The 27,604-nt window shown below is 37.9% G+C and overlaps 2 protein-coding genes and 1 pseudogene across 2 annotated transcripts; 2 read left to right on the top strand and 1 right to left on the bottom strand.

Moving 5' to 3' along the window:
* The window catches only part of LOC131769963 (uncharacterized), a 106,069-nt pseudogene that overhangs the window by 76,526 nt on the left and 1,939 nt on the right, over positions 1-27,604 (bottom strand).
* Positions 5,783-11,943, top strand: LOC131787150 (EGF-like repeat and discoidin I-like domain-containing protein 3). Its single transcript, XM_066167202.1, has 6 exons — positions 5,783-5,859; positions 7,932-8,255; positions 8,337-8,486; positions 9,078-9,200; positions 10,907-11,214; positions 11,714-11,943. Exons 2-6 carry the CDS (start codon positions 7,952-7,954, stop codon positions 11,849-11,851), a joined length of 1,023 nt encoding a protein of 340 aa, XP_066023299.1. The 5' UTR covers positions 5,783-5,859; positions 7,932-7,951; the 3' UTR covers positions 11,852-11,943.
* On the top strand, positions 21,183-26,543 carry LOC131772737 (uncharacterized). The gene is made up of 5 exons (XM_066167200.1): positions 21,183-21,511; positions 22,303-22,452; positions 23,408-23,497; positions 24,231-24,476; positions 26,059-26,543. Exons 1-5 carry the CDS (start codon positions 21,193-21,195, stop codon positions 26,388-26,390), a joined length of 1,137 nt encoding a protein of 378 aa, XP_066023297.1. The 5' UTR covers positions 21,183-21,192; the 3' UTR covers positions 26,391-26,543.

Raw genomic sequence — 27,604 nt, 5'->3', positions numbered from 1 at the left:
ATTCTATTACTGAGCTACAGACTTTAGGCCTGATTTAACTCACGGCTCTGTCATGGTAAAGTGAAGCTCTCATGGGCGATATTTCTTTCAAAACATGATTCGCTGATGTCAGAATCTCCTTTTATTAAATTATTCATACACTTTTGAGAGAAGTGTTGCACCCGCTAGTTTGATACTTTTGGACCACACACTAGCTCACACTTGACATGATTTTCAGGTTCCATCAGTGATTGTACTTAAGAGTTCGAAAAGAAAAAAAAAGCGAAAGATTTACAGCAAAACTCTCAAGAAATGTGATTGCAAACAGTTGTAGGTAAGAGTGGGTCTATCCTTTTCTAATGCTTGCCACATTGCCTCAGTTGCTCTATTCGTTTTAGCAAGTTTAGTTCTTTAGTTTTTAGTTTTTAAGTTTTTGTCCACTTTTTTCTTTGTGGCTTGTTTTTCTCGATATTTTCCGCTTTGTTGATTTTGTTTTTTTGGCATTTTTTTATTAGCACCACTTTCTGCCCTTTCACGTGATTTTATATCTTATTCACTAGTTGTCACCTGTAATTAAGTAATCACAAGCACCTGAATCTTAGGATCTTATTTAAAGTTCTTTTTATTCAAAAGTTGTAATAACTGAAGAAGGTCTCTGACCGAAACGTTTTTATTAAATTTTCTATCTTTTTTACGCCAGAAGTTGTCCACCCTCGCTTTTTTTTAACTCTCTCTCTCTCTATATATATATATATATATATACACATACGTTTTTTCTGACGAGCGCTTAGGCGCGAAACTCAGAGTCACAGAGAATCGATGCGTCCTCTTTAATTCTTAAACTCATGTATACTTAGCTCTGCTACCACAGCAGTGAGCAATTTACGCCAAGGTAGACTCTACCCACATTCATTTATACATAATTGAGGCAGAGGTTGCATCTTTTGTTTGCGCTGTTGTAGGGCGGTCTTGATGAAAGGATGCGCCATGAAATATAGTGGTTATTTTCCTTAGGGGTCCAGATATGCTTGCTGAGTTCGGTAGAGTTTCTGAGTTTTATGTGTCGGGATGATGTGGTTTCTGTATCTAGTCTTGAAGTCTTTTTCTGTAAGTCCGATGTATGTTTCAGTGGTGCTACTGTCCTTGCGTGTGACGGTGGCTTGGTAAATTAGAAATGGTTGGAGGCAGTTTCCGTTAAGAGGGCTTGTATATATATATATATTTTTTTATTCTCTCCCCAAACCATGGTGGCACACATCATCGTGTTGATTTGATCTCAGACATTGAGGAGTGTGCTCAGGATATCCACAAGTTCAAATAACATTGTTGTACAACTGTTTTTGTTAAATAAAGCAATGAGGTTAAAATGATGTCAGTCGCAAAACAATGAGGACTTAAACACTGTTATACAGAAACAGTTGTGTGACGACCTATTTGCACCAATTTTGCAGTATAACCGATTGTAAATAATGTTCTCACGTAAGCATGATACAAGGTGTCTTAGCACGATGGAAGTTGTAAGTAAACTATGTTTGTCAACTACGCTTTGTTGTATATTTCTTTTCGTCCTTATTTACCTTGTTCTCTTCGACATCCTTCAAGATCCCATACTCAAGAGACATAAATCGACAACTTAAGAATTGTTTTTTCCTGATGATTTCAAATTTTTCCTTCCTTTTCATCAAAGTTCATGCTATTCTGCTAATGTCTTAGGTAGTAATGTGTATAGTTCCTCTTGGTTTATGGAGGTTTCGCCTGATTGCACCACTTAAGCCCCTCCCCCTAACCCTTACAAGCCCTAATTTCACCCACACCTTAACAAGTTCGCTAGCATATTTTAACTCGTTTCCAAATTGCAAAATATTATTTTAAATTATTTCGTGCCTCAGCTAAAACACTTCACTTTGCAAGCATGCCAACTCGCTCGAAAACTTTAGCTCTGAGTGATATTTGGAGCATCTCAAAGACTAAAATATCGGTGGAGAAAATTGCGGTGCACGATTTCGAAGTCGAGAGAGATTGATCATCAACTTGGTGCGATCGAGGATTTTGATCATTGCGAACGCTACAGTGCTTTAACCTTTTACACCTTAACACTAAGTATGCAAGTTCTCCATTCTATTCTCTGTATATTTCCTGTGGTACTTGAAAGGAGAATTTGTCCAACAGTCAAGACCTCATTGATTTTGTGAACCTTTCCTTTATTATTATAACCTCAGTGTTTGATTTAGGCGTGATAATACTGGGAGAAATGAGATGATCACCACTGTTGAGGGTTCAAAGATTAACACACAACAAGGGACCAAAATTAAAATCCTTTCACTTAGCGGGTAACTGACGCCAAATTTTTCCCGTTTTTTTTTGGCCCGATACATTCCCCTCAGGTTAAAGAATCTTTAATGCGTAAATCAACGATATATTGTGCAAAACCAAATTTTCTACAAATTCTTTTTGACGCTTAATCGGCAGTCATTTTGAAAACGGTCCAATCAAGATCACGAGATGGAATACGTCACACGTATGTAAGGCAACGAAAAGCGTCATGTCAAGGGCTGAAAGTAACAGCTTCGCCCTCACTGTCCAACTGCTGTTGAAATTTACGAGCGGAAAAAAATAAGATTCTATTTAAGAGTCTTTATAGAGAATATGAAATACTAAGTGAGAAATAAAATAACGAAGGTTAAATAATCGAAACACGACGGATCGCATGTCTGTATTTAGAGCCACAGGTGCTTTACACGCCATTCCAAACAGCTGTTAAAAAATATATACTCCCATAATGTTTCCTCTTAACCATTATCGAGTCCTATACTTAAAGAAATATTTTTTAGTCCATGCCGAAAAGTCTTTGACTTTAGATTATGTCTGTTGCAGAATTCTTACAACCCCGCTCGCTGGTTCAAACAAATCAAGAGAACTTTATCTTTCGATGTAACAACACGATTTAATCCAAACCAACAATCTATTGAATATACAATTCTCACATCAACGGTCGTAACACAACGATCATCGATCAACGATCAACAATCAACGATCACCTAACATTCTAAGTATACAGAGATTTTCCTACTATCCTTACGTAAGGCAGTATTTTTACATTAATCACATGTACAGGAAAAGTACCCATTGTCATGTATCTAATCTAAGTGACTATTACAAAATCGCACGTTCTTTCACCTTATTTAGCCTAACAAAATGCATGCAGTTACATCATTTTATATCGTAAATATACTCGGACTTTGTCTACATTATTGTGAAATCTAATGTCACGAAATCTAACTTCATTGCGCTACAAATGTCAATTACTAATTAATATTTGATCACAGAATAATCAAGTTAAGTATCACCTATTTCTTTCCCGTCAGTCCGGTGTATATCATTGTGACCTCAGGCCCATCGGTTCTAGAGTGACCGTGACTATGCGCAAAGTATTGCTGCGTATAATGAGAGTTCGTCATCTGGTTTCGTGAATGAAACTCTTCTTTCACGTTCTGGAAATGTACAAGATTTATCCTTCTTTTAATTCTTTTTAACGGAGACTAGTGAGCATCACAGAGGAAGACTTCTTGCTGTTGTAACTTTTTGTTTATTTCTTTCAACGCGTTTCGTCTCTAGCTGAGAGTTCTCCAGGTTGATGAATATAACTAGCATTGATCCGCATATATGGCACATTCGTGTGCCTAAGTTTAATTAACTTCCAATGGAAATGACTAATAACAGAAGCAAGATTTTGAATAGAAGAAATAGAGAGCACAACTTGTATGATTGGTTTCACTTAGAGGAACAGTTATCAGCTCTGTAACTATCACAAACTCTAGGTCATAAACAAGGTGCAAAGACCACAAGTAAACAATAAATTATGTTCAATTCTACATGTGCGAATGCTAATCTTTTGCTGCATCTTGATTTTAAGTAAAAGCCGACAAATCTTTAATCGTTCGCCAAATTCAACACAGGAAAACTTAAAACCGGTTCAATCCCGTGGAAACGTGTACAATCCATTCAATTCACATCCAAAAGCGTGTATGTTTATATTTTCAGTCAGTGAAACCTTGGCTTCGGGAGGTGGGTGTGTGTAGCATAAAAATACTTCGTTCCCATGGTATTCAAGAGTCTGCACATTTGGTTTTCTCAATTTGATCGCTCCTAAATTTAATAGGCGACTGATTTTCAGATACTTTTGTAACAAGCGCAAATGCACTCGCCATTCTCGCTTTCTTGAATGAGACGGCTGCGGCTCCTCTTCTGACTCTCGCGTTCAAATCGCCAGGGTCTGATTTCACCAACAGGTTCATAAACCCTTCCCTCATGTTCACTTTCCATCTAGGCATCAAAATCCAAATAATCAGACCCCGGAATAGCACTGCTCTCACTCGAACTACTATCCGCCCTATTTGCTTTGCTTAATATACACACGTGTGACCTATAAGGTCACATGATCAAAATCGAAGCTTTTACGGCGGATGACTCACCAAGCTACATTTAGGACAGTTTCCCGACGAATAAAGGCACAAAGAGGTATTCCAAGCACCTTGTATCTATTCAATGTGATACTTGAGGAATTTAGAAGGTTTTCCGAACAAGTGACCTTCTAGCCGTCGGTTAACTTTTAAGGCAGGACAGATTAGTGAATTTAGGAACAATTTGTTAATGGTTCATTCTTTCCACGAAATAATAAGCTGTTAACACTTCTTAACGCACTCTTACTCTAGACCCCGCTTCCCTTACTTGCATCATGTCACCGTTTTATTTCCCCGCCGTTTTCTACTGACAACTAGGAACTCTAAATTTACGAGCACTCCAGTTCCTTCCAAAATTTTTTCGTGGGAGACGGATGGTACCCGCATTTTGTCAAGAGTATCATTAAAGTGATAAGTATAAATAAACAAACTGCATGGAAGGTGTAAACAGAATAAAAAAGATGGTAAATTTGAATGAATATCTCAATATTTTGACTCATTCCCAAGTCACGAAAGTGGAAAGTTGTATCGTTGCAAACATCTCGGTAACTTGGTCGACTTGCGTATCGATGATTGAGATGGACTGATATTATTTAATTCTCCCACCTTAGCGTTTGAAATCTGCTAGTTGGACATGGAGCTGTGTCAGTGGCATATTAATAATTTAGACGAAACGTTATTTGGGTAAACAATACTGTTTTTTAGATGTAATTATCAAAGGCTCTAACTTATTGCTGACCCGCTGTGCTTTGTGAGGTATTTTAAAGAACTGAACTTGACCTGAAAGCTGTAAATATTCTTCAAAGTCACAGGAATTCAGTATATCAAGTACGTTGAGAAGGGGCTCTTAAAGCTTTATTTTCCTACATTGATCAACAGACTATGGATTTATATCGCTCAGAGAATCTGACCAAAGAATCTGTTTGGGACTTGCTGATTAACCATTCTTTCTCCTAGAATTCCACCTATTTTGTGATGCTAACCGTTTTCTGTGTTCAAAACCTCGACAATGGCACAGCTTTAAAATGAAATTGAAGATAACTCCAAAACGTAAAGTGAAAACTATTCAAATACAGGAGAAATTAGAATTGAATAATTAAACAAGACGTTGTGTTTCCCATTGAAATTTAGCACAAGTTAGAATCTGAACTGAACAGTGTTATAAGTAATTGATTGTTGTAAATATAGGCTTCTAAAAGTCTCCAGACTGCTCAGTCATGCTGACATGCGTACCACAGAACTTTCTAGAATATTTAATCAAGTCACGCAGTTATTAGTATGCGTAATACTACTAATTCTTTTGTAAGCTTCTCAGTTTTGTAGCTGTTGTTTTCGGGAGTGGCCGACTGTTAAGAAAGCTATACCGTGTGAGAAAGCTGCATTGGAAGATCGTTGCCGAAAAGAAACGTTGAAGAAAACTGTGAGTTTCGCTCAGTGGTGTGCTAAGATATGAAATGGGCTGAAGTCAGTTTATCGAGCATAAGTACTGTACTGCCTTTAGGAGTCGAATACCACTCGTTATTTAATGAAGTAGTTGAGTTTGTAGGATTGTGGCGTTTTTCTGTCGGTTAGATTATACCAATATAATAATTATCTTGCTGTTGATTTCTCTCCTGAACAAAATTATTGAAAGTTTCTACTAAAGAGGGTATCGCATTGCTTGGATAGGAAACGAGGTGGATACAAGATATGCAAAGTTCAAATTCACGCCTTTTGAATATTTAAGACAGTACAGCTAAATATTTTATTTATTTCATTATATTTTTTCTAGCTCTGTTCCAAAGTCTATTATTCCCACTATATATATATATATATCAGTTGAAAGAATTTCGAGTTTCCTTCATTTATAGTCGTGACTTTGAGTACCATAACGGAAAGGAAAGGAGGAGGTTCCGTTGTTCCGTTGTCCATTAGTTTGCGGTTTCAGGCGGCGAGATAATTCCCAGGCGTGGCGCCAATTGTTTACGCACCTTTATGAGCTAAAATCTCGCATTTAATTTGGCGGGAATACAACCACTTTGAACGAATTTATAGAATATATTAGCTTTTGTTGCCGTATCCGATAACTGATAAATTTAACAGAAGAACCCTCAGTCGCTTAACACCTTACCGGCTCCTAACACTTCCTTCCACACTGCAGTAATTAAGCTTTCTTCTGATTTGTAGTTTGCTGGATTTTAGTGAAACTAGCGCGGGTACGAATTTTTTCGTCGGAAGTCGGAAGGATACCCGCGAAGGTGGGAAGTAACCTTAAACCGACTTTTTTTCAATCTAAATTACTGATCCTACTAACTCGTCAGAGGAAGATAACGGCGACTTTCGGGATTAAAAATTAACGATTTACCCTGAGATGAAGACTTTATTTTGTACATATAAATTTTTTTCGAAGAGACGTCATATAAATGAAACTGTACATTGTAATTCTTGCAAAAGACAAAGGTGTCTCAAGTCTGTTAATTTTCGATATCTTCGTTCGTCTCAAACGAGAAATTTTTCAGTAAGATGGAAAAGACAAATTTAAATAGTTCACGGCTCCAACTTTGATTTAGTTCTTGTTTCCCGGTGACCACAGACTAACACTGTTTCATTTACGGCTTGATAAGCGGCATGTTGTCCCAACATCAAAATAAGCCGTAGCCATCGATATTTGAGTCAGTTATCACAAGGGTTTAATTTGGGACGATAATATCACCCATTAGAAGCGCTAATGAACATGTCTTGTATTTCCTTCGCTATAACTTATTTCTATAAATCACTTTTGACTTAGAACTGCGAAAACTCTAAGTTTATCAAGTCAAGTCTTCTTAATCATTTCACTAATCTAACGGCTGCTTTTTGGTTGAGCGTGAATAGACATGAAGGTGTTTGAAGACTGTGATTGCTGCTTAATGATTAATGAGCTTTACACAACTCCTTTACAAGAGACAAAAAATATGTAAATAGAATTCTGAAGCATTTAAACTCTAAAATTGCTTGCAGAACTTATATGATTTTCTAAGTTGCCATATTTAAATTTTTTTTGTTTATGATCGTGAAAAAGTCCCAAAATTGTATCAGCGGCCATACAATTAAACCGTTAGGCGTAAAACTTGACAAATTTTAACTGTTAATCGTAAAAAAAAGTTTAAAATAATCCCGTCACTTAAATCAAAGTTTCCAGATAGTCGCTCTCCTATGGCGTGCAGAAATACTTTTTAAAGGAAAGAAATATTGCACTTCAAAAGTTATAATGAATATTTCAAAAACGCTAAGAGCATGGATCGTACGATAAACAAGTAAGTTCTTTAAGTTACCAGGTTTTACAACGAACAAAACTGTCGTCCAAACAGCATCTCAAGTGTCAATATCTATTCCCACTTTGATTGTTATATTTTTCTTCCTTTTCTCTTAAATTTCTGGTGCATTTTCAACTATGATTGAAAACCTTTCGCATTATAGCTTGTTCTCCCACCCAAATCACCCAAATGTCAGTCTATGAAACTTCTCTTACAGAAAAGGACGAGCCAAAGCTAATGTCGATGCGATTCTGCATTGTTATTGTACTGTGCTACGTGTACGAGGTTTTCGCTCAACAATGCAAGGAGGGTGAGCATGCCATTTCTGGTATGATGCTTCGAGGACACACCTTCAGGAAAGTGAGATCATTGATTGCATTTGAATGCCATCAAGCATGTTACAATGATTTCAGATGTCACAGCTTCAACTACGTCATTTCAGAGGAGCTATGTGAACTAAACAACCGGACTAAGGAGGCCAGACCAGAGAACTTTGTGCCAAATTCTGAAAGATTTTATGTCAGGAGTAATAAGAAAAGAGGTGAGTTTCAACAAGAAGCAGCCCTAGCACTGGCGGTTATTGAAGTAATTTGAACCTGATAAAACTATTCTCCGTCCTTAGTTCCTCTTGGCTCCATTCCTGAATTTCCAGCAGAAACATGTCGAGAGATAAAAGCAAGCGAAGAGGGGAAAGCGAACAGTGGCAATTACTGGCTTGATTCCATTATAGAGGGGAAGACAGTACTTGTTCCTTGCGATATGGAAACAGCGGGTAACAAAACTCAATTACTAGTATTTGTTGACATCAGTGTAAAAAAATCTTGATCAAGCACTAATCGTTTTGGTAAAGAAGATCCACGCCGAGTTATAATATCCTACAATGTTTGGTTCCTTTCACAACCACAACAAATGAGAAAAACATCATTCACAATCTTTCATTCCTTGTTTCCCCTTGAATTTACTTATTACCCTAAATTACAAATTAGTCACTTTCTCTTTCGCTCATTTCACGAATTATTTATCCGCCTATTTATTTATTTATTTATCTATTTCCTGGAAGTATTTGATATTTCATCATATAATATGCTGAATATCATAGAATAGCTATTATGCACGATGATGTTATTTACTGAAAAATATCGGTCCAAGCCTACTTGGCATTATATTTGTCGGGAACTTTAACTCCATCTGGTTGTTTTCATGTGGAAAACCTTTGATTTCAGTAGTGTCGCATTCAGAATCTTGAGTGTAGACCGTGAAAGCGAGGTTTGAAGGTATGAGTGGGTATTTTTACGTAAACATTCACAGGGCCCATTGTCAATTCATTTCTAATTTGTACAGTATATACAATCATTTTTGTTAGATGCTGATGAATGCAAGGCCTCGTTACCTGTCTGTGACACGAATTCCATTTGCCAGAATACCCCTGACTCGTATATTTGTGCTTGTAAACCTGGAGTTATTGCAGATGGGAGAACTTGCACTGGTAAGAGGGTGTACAGTCAGTTTATTCTTTAAAATTTTATATTGATATAAATGTGGATTCCAGGCCTGGACGAATTTAGCCGAAAGGGCATTAAAGCTGATCATACACCGTACAGCACCATGCAAAACTTGACTCAAAATGTAATTTGTAGTAGACGTGATTTAAAAAAATTAATATTTTTCCGGCACGTATTAAAGGATTGGAGGCGGGTGCGAGGTCCGAGGAAGGCTATAGGATCGTAGTTTGTAATTTGAGGTCGGTAGTAGGGCGAGGTATTTTACGTTCAGCTTTCGCCGTGTTAACCCTTAAACTCCCCAAATCTCTGTAGTTTTCACTGGTTTTCGTGTCCTTTTGGTGCATTTAATTTCCTTCAAAAGTAAATGTAATAAACTCTGGTAGGCATATTGGTGGTGAGTAAACGGTATAGTGGCTTGGCTGGCCAGCGTGCCCAGTTATCAACACTTTGTGTTGAGTATTGAAGACAAAATAGGACTCGTCCATGGTGCACAAGACAGTTTACGTAAAACAAAATAGAGAACGTAAAGACAAAAGAGCAAGGAAGACAATGAATCTCAGTTAGTAAGTGAATTTGGTTGGTACGTACGCTTTCGTTGATAAAATTAGCAGGCCGTAAATCACAGTAGATACCCTTAGCTTGAACAAGTTTTTTTAATTGAAATTTTCCCCCTCTATTTGGGCCCAAAGTTATAGGAATTATCTTACTTATCACATAAACTACGGTGTTATAGAAGGATTTTCAGCCCCAGGAGAAGTTGTAAAAACACACGTGAAAAGATGTCGTATTTTTTCACGTGTGTTTGATATCGCCAATCGGCTGCTGACACGTTACTCGCCCTTCGCGCGACTCGGTCAGGTTGAATGAACGAGGGCTAAAGCCTTAACCATTCTCAATCCAAGGTAGTTTGTCAGAATTCTTTTTGTTTTGGATTATGGCTGCTAAAACACTGAAAAATCCGTATCGCTTACGGAGAGTAACTTTCAAACTTTCCTAGATACAGTGATTAATTGAAAAAAGTTATGTATTAAGTGGCTTTTGGTATTTCTCACGGCTGAGAACGAAAACCGACAACCGATAAATTTGCCACAGACCGATTTTCGCCGTGAACTTGAAAGATTTCTTCTGTCGGTAACGACCAAGTCAATCAATGAGGATTTTCTATGTTTTGTAGTGTTTGAACATATTTTTTTAATTTGTAGCCTTGGCCCTAACGCAGTTTACTACTTTTACTTGGGGATTGTCGATCCTTTTATTTTAATTCATTAATTAAGTTGACTTTTCTTGACACTTAAGGGCCATCGTGTTTACATGATAAACAAAGTAATACATGGTTGCTTGTAGATATGTATCATTCTCTATTTATCGCGTTGTCTCATGGTAAATATCTCGGTCAGCGGTGTAGTACGGAACCTTGTTTTTTCTGCTCGGATTTATGACCCTCTCCGTGCTTGGAAAGTAAATACGAGCAGAAAAAACGAAGTCCGTAGCTTGGTGTGCGGACCACTATCAGAGGTGAGAGGTATCTGCATTTGTTTGAAAAACCGATGTTACGCTTAAAATAGCAATTATTAGGAAACCGCAAAAGAAAATACCGTGGCGTACGAAGAATCTGTTAAAGATCTGATAACCAGTGCAACGCACGTGTTGAGATAATATCAAAATGGGTACGAATTTACATTTCTTGCAGCTGTACTATCTTGCAAGGCTTTAGGAGTAGAAGATCCAAACATTATACCTGACGTCCAAATCACTGCGAGTTCCAATTATCTCAGCTATTATCCACACAAAGGACGGCTCAATGGAGACAGCGGTTGGTGTCAGCAGTCTTCTAGAATCACCGATGACTATATACAGGTTGATATTGGAGCAGGACGCACAGTATGCGGAGTCGCCACGCAAGGAAAGGCAAACGGATCGTTTATAAAAAGCTACAGGCTCTCCTTTTCTACCGATGGTACCAGTTGGACTGCATATAAAGAGAAAAACGTCGAAAAGGTGTGAAACGTGACGGTCAGGTATTTTCTGTGTGCATGCGCAGGCTGAGGGAGGATTTACCGGTTGGGAATAGTTAAAATTGATGTAAGAATAATAAATAACCTTCAGGATAGAGGGTAATCTCGGTTTTCTCTAAAATTTTGAGTTTTTCCGTTTTCTCAAAGTGATAACAGATCTTGTCCTCTTCTCCATCAAAAACATGTGGAAAGGTGGTCCGGTTCTGCTGTGTCCACAGCGACTGAAATATGTCTGTCTATGGAAACACTTGTTAGCCGTTACGTTTCTGCAAAGGAAACAAAGGTTTCGGCAACACTTACGTAACCAGAATTTTGGTTTTTCGTCCAGTGACATCAGCTAAGGGATTCAATGAGATCTTAATACAGATTTAGTAAACAAACTGTATCAGGGAAGGGGGAATCTCTTTGAAGCAGCTTAACTGAGAATAAAGTTCCCCTTATGATTAAGTGATTTCTCTTTTTTTTTTTTTTTTTCATTGCAGATCTTTGAAGCGAATTCAGACTTGAATACCATTATAAAACACACACTGGATAACCCAGTCCAAGCAAGATACCTTCGATTTTATCCGGTCACCTTTTCTCAGTACCCTTGTATGAGGATCGAAGTGTTCGTGCAGTAAATGAGAAAATCAACAACAGGGCAATTTTTCTGCATGAACCCTCCTTAGTCTTGCAGAACGGAATGGTAAAAGTGTTGGTGGATGCTTTAAAGAGGCCAGACATGGCCTAACTGTGGAAGTATTAAAAAGTTTCCGACCCCTTCCTGCGTAGTTTACGGGCCGTTTCTCGGTGGTTTCGGTAACCTAACGGGCCTGTAAAGCCGTTCTTTGTTTATTCAAGATGTTGGTTGTGAAAACTATACATGAAACATAGTAGGTAAAGAAACAAAATGGACTGGTTAGAGTGCCAGAACATGCTGCACCAATCTTAAAATTCTGATTTTAAAATATTGTCTCGGGTCCGTTAAGTTAACGGAACTTTCGCGGAACAGGCCCCTTGACCCGATCCGAATGTGTACATAAGATAGAAGTCGCGTGTACTTTGCATATTTTTTGTTGTATGTTAATCTTACGTAAACATGAGAATGCCCTTGTCAGCTCAAATAACATATTTTGTATTTGCTTTAAAATTTGTTCACCCAAGCCGGTGATTTCTTACGATTCTTTCGTACATGACGAGCTTTGCTCAAGAAAAGAATTCACACCAGGGATGCGTAAAATGATCCATAGGCTTGTCAAAGTAAAGCGAGAGGGCTCAATTAGCAAGTGAAAGCGAGGTGTTTGGCTTCGAGCGTGAAATTAATTGAAGTTAACAATTAAAATGTAAACAGGCGCGAGGATCCGCGCGGCTTGCGCGTTAGGAGTGCTACGTAAATTAAGGACTCTTTGGCACAATTTTCTCTTTAGAAATAACTACGCATTCATGGCGTGAATGGCAATTTTCATAATTGTAGAATGATTCAGCGATAAGAACAGCTTAGCTAAGCCGTAGTGTGTCATGGCATTTGAGGATAGCCTGGTTGTAGTGCGTGACATGACTATCAAGTAACAGTTGTTGTACCCAGTATGTTTTGTCCGTGATCTACAGATCTGTTGGTTTGTGACGCAAAGAGCGATTATCTGTTCTGTCACGACAATACCAAAATTAAATTGTGTTAGCCAACTTATATTTCACTCTGATCAGACCTTTGACTCTAAGTCAGCATGGAGGCCGGTGAGCCGCTAAGTAAGGACCTTGTTTTCAAGAGAGATTTCGACTGCAGTATGTTCTGGAGATACAAGATTATCATTTGACACTTGAAACGATTGGGTAGATATTTTGATAATACTTTTCTGGCGTCCATACTAAGGAGCTCTTTCAGTATAAAATATCATTTTAGTAAGTCCCAATCATCAGGTAAGCGCGGGAACTTATCCCGCGAAAATTCTGTTCGAAAGTACGAGTGTATTCGGCGGTATCTGCGAAAAGGGGTCATCGTTCTTTCCTTAAGGTAAGGTCTTAACTGTGTATTACTTGGCGAGGAAGAAATTCTACTCGCTGGCCTGTCCAATTTGGCTTTTAGGTAAGGTTGTATCCCTGATAATTTCTGTCTAGAGTTATATGATGACGCGCGATAAATCTCGCTGCTTAATAACCTTTGAGCGGAAAATGATGATGCCCAAACCATTTAATCAGCAAAGCAAGGTTTACCTTTACTTCTGTGCTTTCGAAGCAAGAGAAGGAATTATTTCTGTGATAGTCAGGTGACAGATGCTTAAAATCACATGGTGTATTATCCAACTGTTGAAACCTAACATGAGCCAGATGAACTAATTATGGAATGAACCCTGACATCAGAGCTCAAATATTCCTTCCCTATAAGATGACGCACTCTTAGCAGGTTAGTGTGTTTTCTTACTAATCGTACTGTACTATTTCGCAGTTTAAAAGCAGAATCCTAAAGATGCTCTCGTTCTTTTGTTATTTCTTACCCACTCTCTCGGGTAATCAGTCTTTAGTTCCCTGACTTATCTCCGTGAGGGAAGAACCTTCATTTTTTTTATTTTTTTCCCGGTTTTGTCATTCGTATGCGAGTTGTTGTTTTCTGAAGGCAGAACCTTCCCTTTTTTTTTCACCTGGTTCTGTCTCTCTTGGGTAGTCAGTCCTATTTGGGCTGTTGTTATCTGAAGGCAGAACCTTTCCCTTTTTTTCACCTGGTTCTGTCTCTCTTGAGTAGTCAGTCCTATTTGGGCTGTTGTTATCTGAAGGCAGAACCTTTCCCTTTTTTTCACCTGGTTCTGTCTCTCTTGGGTAGTCAGTCCTATTTGGGCTGTTGTTATCTGAAGGCAGAACCTTTCCCTTTTTTTCCACCTGGTTCTGTCTCTCTTGGGTAGTCAGTCCTATTTGGGCTGTTGTTATCTGAAGGCAGAACCTTTCCCTTTTTTTCACCTGGTTCTGTCTCTCTTGGGTAGTCAGTCCTATTTGGGCTGTTGTTATCTGAAGGCAGAACCTTTCCCTTTTTTTCACCTGGTTCTGTCTCTCTTGGGTAGTCAGTCCTATTTGGGCTGTTGTTATCTGAAGGCAGAACCTTTCCCTTTTTTTCACCTGGTTCTGTCTCTCTTGGGTAGTCAGTCCTATTTGGGCTGTTGTTATCTAAAGGCAGAACCTTTCCCTTTTTTTCACCTGGTTCTGTCTCTCTTGGGTAGTCAGTCCTATTTGGGCTGTTGTTATGTGAAGGCAGAACCTTTCCCTTTTTTTCACCTGGTTCTGTCTCTCTTGGGTAGTCAGTTCTATTTGGACTGTTGTTATCTGAAGGCAAAATCGTTCCTTTTTTTTTTATTTGGTCCTGTCTCTGTTTGGGAGTTGTTTCAATTTAGACTGTGTGTTTTCATCTTATGACAAACTAATTTTGAGTATGAATTGCGACATAATTAAATTTACTTGTCTTAATTTTTTTTCCTTTGCAGATTTCATTGAACGTTAACCGCGAAAAGTCGTGATGAAAAAGCAATGTTTGTTTTCATAAAAAAAGATAGTTTTCCTGTTGAGATGACTAACCAAATAAGTGCACATTCCGTTGACTGGTAATTTTTACGTCGATGTTGTGTTTGCCTTGGTGGTGTCTGTCCTCAAATCCCGTGATATTTCAATTAAAAATAAATAACGAGTTTAGGAATAAAATTACCAACGAGTAAAATACCTCTTCTCGTAACATATTAAATTGTATTTACATTTCCAACTCTTGCTTCAGACACGAGATGTAAAATCGGTCATAGATTGTAAAAGAGATTTGTGAGTAAAGAACTTTTTCTACTTGTCCTTTTTTATTTTCTCGCAGCCTTATACAAGAGGTTCGCTGTGTTCGCAGTGGCGCACCAGGAAACCCTAGCAGGAAAAATTTTTTAAGGATTTTACTCCTTTAATGATCTATTTAAAGTATATTACTCCCTTAGCATTTAGCCAATTATATGGTTGCGGCGGAGGTGCAAAAAAACTCCGTTATATATTTCTTTACAGGCCAATATTATCGGAAAAAACCCAAACAAACAAACAAAATGAGGTCTGTTGCGCTGTGTGATCCATGAGTGTTCTCATCGCGGTTAGGGCTTGCTGTTGCTTGCGGTATTATTTTCCGGAGTGGACATACCATTACTACATTTTTGTTAGCGTTTAAAAATCGGAAATACATGGTTTTGGTAAAAAACTTCATCTTTTTCAACTCTTAACGACTGTCGAGTCGTGTGTATCAATAGAGTGAGTCAGCAAATTTGCATTCTATGTTGCGCAAGGGGCAAGAGAAAATGGTTGACTCCCCGCGAGTGAAGCTGACGCTCCAGGTCGATGTCGATCCATTATTATCCTTCGTAAACAAAATTTCGATCATGTAGTTAAATTATAAAATTTCTTTGGCTTACATTGAGCGCTTTAAAGTAAACTTGAGTTATTAGTTCCACGCGAGGATTTAACCTTGCAAGAGGGTTTAACCTTCACGCGAGTGAAGCTGACATTAACGCGTGTCCCTATCTGGAAAACATTCGTATTGTGACAAGAAGGGTCTGCTTTAAGGTTTTGGGTTACTCTTGCCATGCAATTTGGACGCCGAAAAGTGCCAAAAAAGTAATTACTGAAAATTCATCCGCAACACCTCGGTCGTTCTGTGGGCGCGAAGTCAGTTCTTCTCTTACAGTTAATAATTGCCAGGCGGATCTCAGATCCGCCTCTGCCTCATTTGCATAAATTCTTTTGGTGAGCAAAGCTCGTCATGAAATGTATACCCTGGTCGTTTCAAAAAAGGATCAACGAAAATATGATGGTAAATAGACACAATTCTAAGTTTTTAGTGTTTAGAACGGGTTAGAAACATAAACATGGTAGGTTTGGACCAATGAATGGTTCTAGTCATGTTCTATTATGTTTTATGCCCTTGAAAATAAATCTATTTTGACTCGCTGTAATGATTGATATTAATCTGTTAAGAAAGTCTTAAAGATGGCCGGCAGTCAAGTGTGGACGAGAGACAGAACGTGTAAGTTTGTCTTACTGCATTGACAATAATCATCATCAAGGCTAACAACTTTTTTATTTTTTGCAAAACAACCCGCTCCTCATCAATTTTAATCATCTGTCGGCGCTATCACTCGCTGTCATGAACCTAAATTATACTGAATAATTGGCGATCCCACCTGAAGGAGTTGGAAAAAATATTTTTAAGCGTAAGAGACAATTCAGCTCTTTGAAATGGAGTGAAAACTAAGGAAAAAGAAAACATGGGATATACAAAAACCCGGAGGACATAGTTGTTCAGAAAGCGATTAACACTGATCTAGGATTGAAAGTTACACTTGACTGTGATCCCCCTTGTTTAACGTGTATATTATGCTAACATTTTCAGAGGTTGCATCTTAGTTGCAACAAAAGTACTTACTTTATTAAGAAGATCAAAAACGCACGCTGTTGCACAATTTCCTAAGAGGCCATTTCTTTGAAGTCTTGGAAGTCTTTAGTAAACCATGAGATAAAAGATAAATGTCCTATGTTACATGAGCAAGAAACTGTGTAATGATAGCTACAATAATATACTATGGCCAAAATTAAATAATGTAATTTTAACAGGTTGTGTTCAAAAATTAGTCTATTCACAAATGTGTTCATGAAACGTTCTGTGTTAATCTTTGGGCGGAGGCAGACCTTGCGCGTAAATTATATTGCTGGGGTTTAGGCTTCGGCAGAGTTTTATTTAACGAATGTGGCTTAGGGCCTTAGCTCCACTAATTTCTTATCCTGCATATGCGTGATATCCTTGACATTCAATGGAACTGAAATATAACGCCGCTTGTAACATGTTTAAAAAGTTCTGTACTGTGTTTAGATCGCTTTTATACGCAACTCTGTACGCGAATTGGCCTCTGCTCAGGTGATCCTCCATGACGAGTCAGACATGTGTGTTGTATACAGCCCTTTCATGAGCTCTAGCAATCACCAGTGTTACACTGATTCCTAGGAAATCACCATTCTCCTTAGGTACGTCAACCTTATGTAATGGCCTGATGTTCGCTCCTTTCCAAGATTCAGGCCAGAAATGAGTTGGCAGGGAAAGATTCCACACATAAGAGATAACTATAGTTAGTAGTTCCGCGTGTTCTTTTAAAAAACCAAAAAGGAATTTCGTCCGGGCTGGTTGCTGTTTTCTTCAGATCAGACAGAGTGCTCCAGACAAGTCCCGCAGGGATTGTTGGAGCCTTGACATCTGGATCAATGTGAACATCATCTGGTTGAATGTAGTTATTGTCACTGCATAGATTTTTCCGAAGTACTCGTTTAACTGGTTAAGTGACTCACGATCTAAGGTAATAAGGGCTGCATTCCTTCGTTGCGATGTAGATGCCTGTCCCGGGTGTGAACTTTACGACACACAGGGCAAAGTTTAGATCTTGCTGGCAAAATCACACCTCGATGATCCGATTTTGCTGACACGTAAAGAGGATAACACCTTGCAAACAAATCGGGCCGGTGCGTTAAACAGTTATCCAAGTGTGAATCAACCAGTGCATACCAGCCAGACAATTGTTGTAATCCATCCATGTCCAACTGATTGAAATCTCCGCCCAGAACAATGACGGTTTGTGGGTGGGCGTCAAGTACATTATCCGTGTAGTCAATAAGATAGTTCATTAGATCGTTCTCTGCATAATTATGTTTAGGCGGGTCATAAATTTCACATGAACATTTTCACATGATAATTCATAAAACGCACGAATCAGATGAGTGAAATTTATTTTTGTACAAAAACGTGAAAGTGTAAAGTTAAGCTTTTTTTTTATATTTTTAATTTTAAATAATTTTGCCCCTTGTTAATTTTTTAAGAGTCTTAACTACACAAGAGCTCTCTGTGTACAAACATTTTTTCACAATCTTCATTTCTGACGTATTTTATATATAACATTGTTTAGGAAGCAATGTTTTTTTGTCAGTGGCGAAAAGAAGACTAAACATCACATCCTGTATGTGACATTTCCATCGAAACATAAGAGGTAAATTAATTTAGTCTGCTCCTTGTCTTAGTGACGTAGGTTGAGATCCTGCGTGGAGGATAGTATTGAAAACCATTGTGACTTGCTTTAATTATTGATTGTGATGTAATTTTAAGAGCAATACAGGATAAACATCATTTCACTCAAGCGAGAACTGCGATGGAGAGAGACTTATCGTTGAGAGAAGAACATGTCGTATGGGGTAAGTTGATAGAAAAAGTACTCGTAGATGTACTAGATATTATCAACCGGGCGCTTGGAAGGCTTCAAACCAAATTAACTTCCTTTATCGTTTACTTTCAAGTCATCAAATAAATCGTGTTTGCTTAGTGGCGCTTACATCTCGTCAAGACCTACACTAACTTCTTTTTTTTTTCTTTTTGAGTGGGTCTTTCTTTAAAATCGAAAACTTAACTGTCTCTTGATGCTTTAAAATCTTATGGCACATTTTTAAGCGCCTTCAGTTTTGCAAATGCTAGCGATTATACAATCCCTTGTGTTAATAGTTAATCGTTAAGAGCAGCAGTTTTTACTGTTTCTTGGTTTCTAACGTTAAACATCGCTTGAATTCATTCTTCATTAATAAAGTGTAACATCATTTGGTGTCCAAATAAAGCAGAATTGCGATATGAACTTGACACTGAAGAAAGTTTGACGTTGTTTTTTACTTATACAATACACAGAGAAAATTAATTTCCAGCGCATTCGTCTCTTTGAGACGAAAACGTGACGCCATAGAATATTCACGAAGAACCCAAAACATTCCTGACACCTGAAATATTCATAATGAGTGTCTGAGAACTTCAAGTCTTATACAACTAATTTTCTTTTTTCTTTTTGAAACCTATATTTTATATATACATATATATATATAAATAAATCTTGATTGTAGTCTATCCTTGCGGTATAGTGCTCGATGCGTTCGCAGAGCGTGGCATATCTGAAAGTTGGACAAATCAATAAGACATAACTTTCAGAGATAAATATAAATATATACATATATATATATATATATATATATATATATATATCAGAGCTCTTTTCTTCTTTGTCCAATGTGTGGCAAAATTCTCATTAAGGTCAGCTTAAATTTGAAACCAAAACTTGAATTGCGTTTGTATTACAGCTCTTTCTTCTTCGTCCAATTTGTACCAAAATTTGCACATAACACCACGAGTTTGGCCTCACCCTTTTAAAAACTTCATCTTAAAAGCAAATTAAATAATTCTGTTGACCGTTTTCCTTTTCGTCGCATCAGTACCAAAATGTACTCATTACACCTTAAGTTTGATCTCATCCTTCTAAAAATCCTTATTTTGAAAGCAAAATTAGAGAATTCCGTTGACAGTACAGCTCTTTCCTCTAAGTCGAATTGGTGAAAACAATTACACGTTACACCTAAAGGCTGTCTTCAACCTTTTCATTAATTCATTTTGAATCTACAACTAAAGAATACTGTCTGCAGTAACTTTTTAAGTTCTTTGTGCTATTTGTGACAACATTTACACATTGACTTTAAGCTTTTGAATTCTTTATTTTGAAACCAAAACCAAATAATTCTGTTGCAGTATAGCTCTTTCTTCTCTGTCCGATTTGTGACCAACTTTACACATTGCACATTGACTTTAAGCTTTTGAATTCTTTATTTTGAAACCAAAACCAAATAATTCTGAACAGCCAAATAGTTCTTTAGAACTCTGGCCATGCGATGCATGACAGATGAACTCAAAATAAATCTGTATCATAAAATTAGCAAACCAGTTTTTAAAAAATTTCTGATCAGGAATACAATTCCTCAGAAGTAGCCCTGTCAACCAAACTTATGCAAATTGATGGGTTCCTAACTTCAATAAACTCGCAGCTTTGGCAAAAGACATTAGTATTTTTTCTGTTAATCTATTTTTTGGAATAACTTCCAGGAAAATTCACCTCCAAATCACTCCAAGTTAGTCTCCTGTAGAGATTCAGAGAGAATAGAATAGAGAGTAGAGATTACATTTAGGACTCAACCTTGAAGGATTCAAGTTCCAGAAATCGTCGCTATAATTCTTTTCAGTAAAAGGTGAATTTGAATCATCAATCCATAGAAAATTGAAATTCTTTTAAGTTAATTTGACCCGAGAAGTTTATAAATCATTCGCCTTTGGCTCGTGAGTTACAAACATTTCTGGTGTTCTCCAAAAATCCTGCGTGGGTCATAACGACGGTAAACGGAGAGAAAGAGCGATGTATTCTCAAAGGATAGTTCAATTGCCGTTCAAGTTGTACTCCAATCGCGTAGAACCTCTCGCTGTATTTGCATTTGTAGTTAGATTACTATAGTAACTTCTGGCACGATATCTTGTGAACTCACCAGGGAATAAATCAAACCACAAACAACGTTTTTATTCTCCTTATTTTATTTTTAGATAAGGCTCTTCTCGAAGACGGTGGAATTGACACCAACTGATTCTTGAGCGACTAAATCCTGCCCTTTAACGGACAGTGAAAATTTTGAAGGGGTTAAGTTTCTAAAGAATGTTTCAATGTTATGTTGTAATGTAAGCAATACTATAGTACTGTATTTTTTATTGTTAGTATACCTACAGTTGACACTGCAAGTATCATAAGTTTCCCTTTTTGTTATATTGACTTTTTCTTCTGTAAGCATTATGATTGTCTAGTTATGCAGACATTTTAAACAATGTTTAGAACTTGTCAGAACAAGCATAAGAAAATGCCAGAACTTATTGAATGCGATGCATACAATCTATTTTAGGGTGCAAATCGTTTGAGTCTGCCGTACCTGTTTTTTGTTTTGTTTTGTTTTGTTTTTTTGTTTTATTATCAAACTTTCCTCATTGTCAAATTTATTTCATAATCAAAGCCTTCCTCAGTTAAACTTCTTTATAAATCAATTGTCGCTGTTCGCTGGAGAGTAATTTTTTTGTTTCCAGGTGACATATACCAAGATGCAGGTTTTCACAAAGTTGCAAACAGTGTTCGTGATCTTGTGGCTGGCCGATCAATTTTCTAGAATAACATCTCAGACGTGTAACGGCGATAACTCTGTTTATGGCTATATGCTGCATGGAAGCATCTTCAAAACCCTACAGACGGCACTCCCGTTTGAGTGTTCCCAGGCTTGTGAGGGTGACGTCAGATGTCAAAGCTTTAATTACGTCATTTCAAAAAATACATGCGAGTTGAATGATCGTACGAAGAAAGCCAGACCTGCAGACTTTTTGCCGAGTTCTGAACGATACTATTATGAAAAATCAAAAAATAGAGGTAATTTCAAACACTTTAGTGTCACGCAAGTACCATATTGTTGACTCCTGTGAGGCGCGACTAATACAGGTTATAAGGTAAAACCTCCCTTTCATAGTAAACAATTATCCCACTCACGCTTGTTGGATATGAGATCATAGATAGCCAGCGACGCCGTTAGAGCCGTACAGTCTGTAATTATTTCATATCCAACAAGCGTGAGTGGAATAACTGTTTCATTAGCTAAACATCCCAAGTATAGGTAAATCTTCCCAGATTTATTTTGTGAAAATGAACACAATGTCACAATGTACAAATTATGGTATGAAGGTTAATAACCCTTGATGGCTAAGCCAATGAAAATGCATTTACCTCAATGATCCAGTTTTCAATAAAAAGTTATAACCTGAGTAAAAAGTAATAACCCAGGACAATAACACACCCTGACATAACCCTTGAACTTGATATGATGCTGATGTTTGTCCCCCATATTGAAAAAAAGAGCAATGGAGAGCGAAGGAATATCAGCTGACGACCATGGATATTCAATGATAAAATATTAAAATAACCATGAGTATCAAAAAGTGTGTTATCAGCTGAATAAATTCCTGCCTGACAGACCAATGAAAATTACTCCGGACAACTAAAAATACACGATAAAAATGTAGTCTACTTGCTCGTCTTACGATGCAAGTTCCCTTATGGAAAGTAAAGTTTAAAAACCATCTCTCTTGGATGAGCTCCACCACATACTATTTAGCAAAATTACCTCCTTTCATTTTATCTTATTTTATTTCATCATTTCTACACAGCTGCCCTTGGCTCTATTCCTGAAATTCCTGCTAAAAACTGTAGGGAAATCAAGTTGAGTGAAGGAGAGCAAACAGTTAGCGGCAAATACTGGTATTATAATCCCTGGACGGACACGGCAACATTCGCCTACTGTGACATGAAAACGGAAGGTAACTTATAGTTTATATAAGCCTCTGATTTCGAATCTTTTTAAATCCTAGACTGGCTAAACTAAAGCTTAATTTATTCAAAGTCTCCTATCTACCACAACGAAATGAAAAACAATAATTTCGAAGAGGAAACTTTGTGGCCACCTGAACTTTTCGAGGGAAAAGGAGAAATTTATTCATCTAGAACTACGAGAATTTTGTTTGACTAAATTTGCCAAACTTCAGAGAGTCTAATACTTGAACAGGCAAACTTTAGAGACTTGATAAGACATAACATATTTTAACTGTTTTCTGTTGTTTTTGTTATTTGTTTTTAAGATATATCTCATGTAGCACTAAGACTTCGCCCCCGGTGAAAAGCGAGAGCATGGACTCGTCTTTGAATGCATTGAGTATGCGTGCATTTGAAAAAAGGGATAGAATTAGTGAATGGCGGGGTTTCCGCTTTCTACAGTAACATGACGTCACATTTCTCCATCCTTTTCGTACATTCGGTTTTACCTCGGCTATAAAATAAAAGCAACTAAGCGGGGAAAGATACCAATTCAAATACCTTTTAAATTAGCAATACTTACTGAGGAATACGGCCCGCGTCCTTGAATGATCATAGCGCAGATACTAACTGAGGTATCTGTACTGAGTATTATTGACATAACATGACTGGTACGTGCTTCGTCCAATACCATGGGATATTTAGTATCTTATGATTATCTTCAATAATATCATCAAGAATTTTTCTTTTGCCTTGTTTATAAACCAAAAAAAGTGACATTTGACGGTAACGGGACGTTACACTTTTTCCCTTTGATATCTTTGGTTTTATCTCGGCTATACAACTAAGAGCAACTAAGAGCGATACGATATACGGGTACAACATGGTTGAAGAACAAGTACAAAAACAATACCTATTTTAATTATTTTCCGCGTTTTTAAAAAACAATTCACCTCTTTCTAGATGTTGATGAGTGTGAATACGACTTGTACTATTGTGAGGCCAATAGCTACTGCAGCAATACAGTGGGTTCATATATTTGCACAAGTGACCGTAAGTATCGCCTAGAACAGCAGTGAATTCAAGTGAACATGAACCATTGATTTCCCAATTGCTCTGGTACAAAATGATATATTAAGTAGCAACACAAAGACATGAACCCTCGATCTTCTTACCTTTTTTGTAAAAGCTTTAGTTCAATTTCTCACTTAGCCTTCCGCAAATTAGTTAAATCTCGTCTGATAGGTCAAATGAGAAAGATAGCAGCAAAGTTATTCATAGATTAGGGGAATGGCCAACGACATGCTTGGAGGGGTTTGAAATTAATGCGTTCGTAGAGAATGTTCGATATTTCATATTCGTCCCACTTAAGATCAAAATACGTCTATGGGGACCGGTTATTTAAAAAAAGTCGTTGTTCAACAGAACCGCATCCTAATCAATCCTAAACTTCGCTGAACCTTTTATCGGAACGTTTATACTTGTGAACAGTGTTGAAAGGGCCGAGAGCTAAGAGTGGAAGGACATTCATTTAATAGAATCAACCCTCTTATAGGGAAAGCCTTACGCCCGCTGATCGCATAAAACCGTGGTTTGGGTTAGATCTCGTGTAAACGACCGGCCTTATAAGTCTTGGCCACTCAAATATGTACAGCTTAATTTAATTTCTAGGCGTTAAAAGATGCGGGAAAGGACTTTTGTCCACCCCCTATAACTACATTGCAGGGAGGATAATTACTATTTAGATTTAGTGCCGTCAGATTATAAGGTGGTTTTTCACCAACAGGTGGCCTCGCATCATCGAGCATTCTGAACAACTCACCAAAATACTACATTGGCACTCTTTCGTCTTACCTAGAATCAGTCCTGACTAACCTTTCCTCGAGTAGATTCGTTAGATGTTATCACGCCATGACAGATGGCTGGGATTCAACAACATTCCATTCGAAATGTGATGGAAAGGGACCCACTGTTTCCATTATTCAAGTCGGTAACTACACATTTGGTGGATATACCGACGTGTCTTGGCAAAGTATGAATTTTTAGTCAGTTGTTAACTATTCACCAAAGAGGAGGTGGCTAGATGAACAAAGTTCTCTATTTGGTGCGGAAATATGCACGGATATTTGACCGCCGACATTATCTGTTCTAAGATGCTCACATTTTCCTTCAAGCGAAACTCGAGAAAGCTGTTAGGTGGGGGGGCAGTGGGGTAGAGTCTCCCGTTTCCCGTACCATGTTCTCCCGCCTCCCGTACTTTTGAGCCCCTTTGCCTCCCGACTCCCACCCTTCATTGTGTTACTCCCGTCTTCAGGTGAATGAAGAGGATCAGAAACCCGGGTTAACTTTCAAACTGTACCAAAACTTAATATTCTTGTTCATTTTCTGAATAGATATGAGATAGCATGACACATGTGTCAAGTGGCATGCTATCTCATGACCTCTTACGTAATCGAATTGAAGGGATTTCCAAACTCACCAGAAGTAATGCTGTTTTTCCAACCCGAGTCTTGCTCCCAAAATTTACTTTTAAGCATTGGTGGATGTTAAAAGGGAATTTTAAAACTTTGCTAGATAAGTGTTTTTAACTGAATGATGCCCAGTAATAAACAGCAAACTATTGCCTTCTTTATTTCTGCTCTCGCCTCCCACCCTCATATAGATCCCCCGCTTCCTGCCCCTTGTTCTCCTGCTTCCCGTCCTCTCCCACCCCTTGTTCTCCTGGGTTCCCGCCTCCCTGTCCCTCTCCACTGTGAAAAAAAACAGATAGTGTCCATGGACAGATATCCGTGCATATTTTCGCGCCAAAATAGATGCTTTTGTTTTTATTATCCTTCAAGTATTTTGCAACACGCGTAAAAAAATGTTTACGAACGGCTTACTGTTTGCTGCCAATAACAAAATAGGTGTTGTGAGAGGTATGTAGTTTTCCTCAGTTTATAGCACTAGTGGGAAGGCCGGCATAGTCACGTAGTGTCGAATATTGATGGAATCAGAAATGTTTTTTTTTGTAAAAAGCAAACTCATTCAATCAACCTAAATCCTTTAAAAAGCTGAAAATGGCGGATGGCAGGGGATGGAGTCCGAAAACAAAAGGTCAAGACGAGGCCTGACAAGGAAAAGTAGAGTTTAGAAAATTAAAAATTTGAAGCATTCGGCAGCTTTGGTGGAAGCTAAAGTAATTGTCTCTCCGTTACAAAATCTTATGGCGAAGAGATTTCCCTATTCGATTGAAGCAGCTACAAGAACTAAGATTGAAAATCTTTAAAGACCCAAAGCACTCCTTAATGGGCTGCTGCAAACAGAGGAAAATTATACACAGTTTAAAGTAAAAGAGTTGTACAACAAACAATCTTTGAAAAATTAATCTCGAAGTCATGACGAAAAAAACCATGGTTATGAACGCTGGTCCATTTCAAGATAAAAACAAACTAGGTTGTTAGTTATCTACTGTTCAAAAAGATGTTATGACCAAGGTTAACACCCCTGGCAAAGACGGAGGGGGTTAGGGAGGAGGACTCTCGCTCTATGAGTAAACTGCAAGGACCCTCAGGAGACATTGTCTACCATCTCACTTCACTAAGCTTTCCTCTAACAAATTTCTCTGGCTGCAGATTCTTGTGGGTACACATCGGCTGCCAAAGCCTTCATTTTCTCGCTTTACAACGTGCATGGTTATAAACCTGTTAAACTAGCTCAATACCGGTATCAAGGGTATGCAATCTACCGCTGCAGTAGTTATGGACCAACGTTTGGGGGTTATCAAGGGCGACATGACATCCAACTACGAAACAACGCTGGGAACATTCAAAATTCCTTCACCACATGCGGCTCTACTTACGGCGTCCCTACTGGTTACATTTCGTTCGCCAAGTGCGTATTCTTCTCAGGGAGTGAATTATTTACCCCGACTAATCTGGAGGTATTCTACGAGATAACATCTTAGTTGCAAGACTATTAATGGGATATGATTAGGAAAGAAGGTAAAGTAGGAGTGTTGATAAAAATCTGTAAATAGCCTTCATAAAACCCAATATAATTGGAGCTGTTTTAACAACGATTCTCGGTCTGAGCTTTAGAGACGTGTTTCGTTACTATTCTTTGGGCATATTGACGAGAGATGTAGTTAAAGCCAAACCAAAAAGGCGGAGCTCGCGATGTATTAAATCACACGTCTTATCAATGAAATTACTAAGCCCCAGCGGAATGTTAGAATTAGCGATGTGCACATGCTGTACCAGCTAGAAAAAACTTAATTCATTTCAGCATTTTATATCATTATCCTTGTATATGCTTTTGGCAACTTTAAACAATGATGCTAAATGATTTGGAATGTACTTTTATTCTTCTTTAATATGTATTGAATACATGATACCTACTTAGTTTTATATTTGTCATGAATATTCGTATTTTCGATCATCTGCCTCACGATTATCCAGACTATTTAGGCCAGCCTTAACGAGTCCGGATAACCGAGGTTCGACTGTAGCACAAAGTTTTATTTTTTTTCGGATGGTCCTGGTGCATCTAATGTATTAAAGAATCATACGTCGACGTTAACTATCTATCCTTTTATGATCTTTTTAAACTAGTTTTCAAAACAAGGAATAATCTTAGTACTTAAAAGACAAGACTTTACTCATCTTATAAGCACCCAAGACTTAACTACTCGCTAATGAACCAAAGAAAATGAAACAAATGTATTGCATAGCTCGTGGAAACAGTAATTTTATTCCAGAAAAAAAAAATCACTCGAGATGATTCTGTATTCACTGCGCAAACACCTCAACCCTCATACAAGGGAAATTATCAAAGGTGACGGGATAAAAACGAACGAACCTTGCGTGGACTGGGTTATTCAGTGTGTGCTGTACCACGGTGTTCAAGTCTGAATTCGCTTGGAAAATCTGCAAGCACAAAATTAAAATTCAGACATCATATGTCACGTGTAATGGCCTACACAAAACATTTAGCAGATTTGTCTTATCATCCTAATTAATCATAATTTTTTATCTTGAAGGAAGTCAGTCATACATCACCCAGAATCACCCTACCCTCCCCCTCTACAGCGAATCCCTTAAATTACACCTCACGAAGCCACGGAAAGTGAGAGCGGATTCATTACGGAGTCAGTCGGTGACGATTTCATTGGTATAACTT

The sequence above is a fragment of the Pocillopora verrucosa genome, chromosome 5 (genome assembly GCF_036669915.1).
Source record: "Pocillopora verrucosa isolate sample1 chromosome 5, ASM3666991v2, whole genome shotgun sequence".
In the NCBI taxonomy this organism is placed as follows: domain Eukaryota; kingdom Metazoa; phylum Cnidaria; class Anthozoa; order Scleractinia; family Pocilloporidae; genus Pocillopora; species Pocillopora verrucosa.
Note: the sequence above shows the minus strand (reverse complement) of the source record. Positions and strands in the feature narration are given on the sequence as shown.

What these genes read in the sequence shown, in the direction of transcription:
- LOC131772737 (XM_066167200.1), top strand. Translation starts at nt 21,193, where the DNA reads ATGCAGGTTTTCACAAAGTTGCAAACAGTGTTCGTGATCTTGTGGCTG. An exon ending in ATATATTTGCACAAGTGACC is followed by an intron (nt 23,498 to 24,230) that starts GTAAGTATCGCC and finishes TTTCACCAACAG; the next exon opens with GTGGCCTCGCATCATCGAGC. An exon ending in TACCGACGTGTCTTGGCAAA is followed by an intron (nt 24,477 to 26,058) that starts GTATGAATTTTT and finishes CTCTGGCTGCAG; the next exon opens with ATTCTTGTGGGTACACATCG.
- LOC131787150 (XM_066167202.1), top strand. Translation starts at nt 7,952, where the DNA reads ATGTCGATGCGATTCTGCATTGTTATTGTACTGTGCTACGTGTACGAG. An exon ending in CAGGAGTAATAAGAAAAGAG is followed by an intron (nt 8,256 to 8,336) that starts GTGAGTTTCAAC and finishes CTCCGTCCTTAG; the next exon opens with TTCCTCTTGGCTCCATTCCT. An exon ending in AGATGGGAGAACTTGCACTG is followed by an intron (nt 9,201 to 10,906) that starts GTAAGAGGGTGT and finishes CATTTCTTGCAG; the next exon opens with CTGTACTATCTTGCAAGGCT.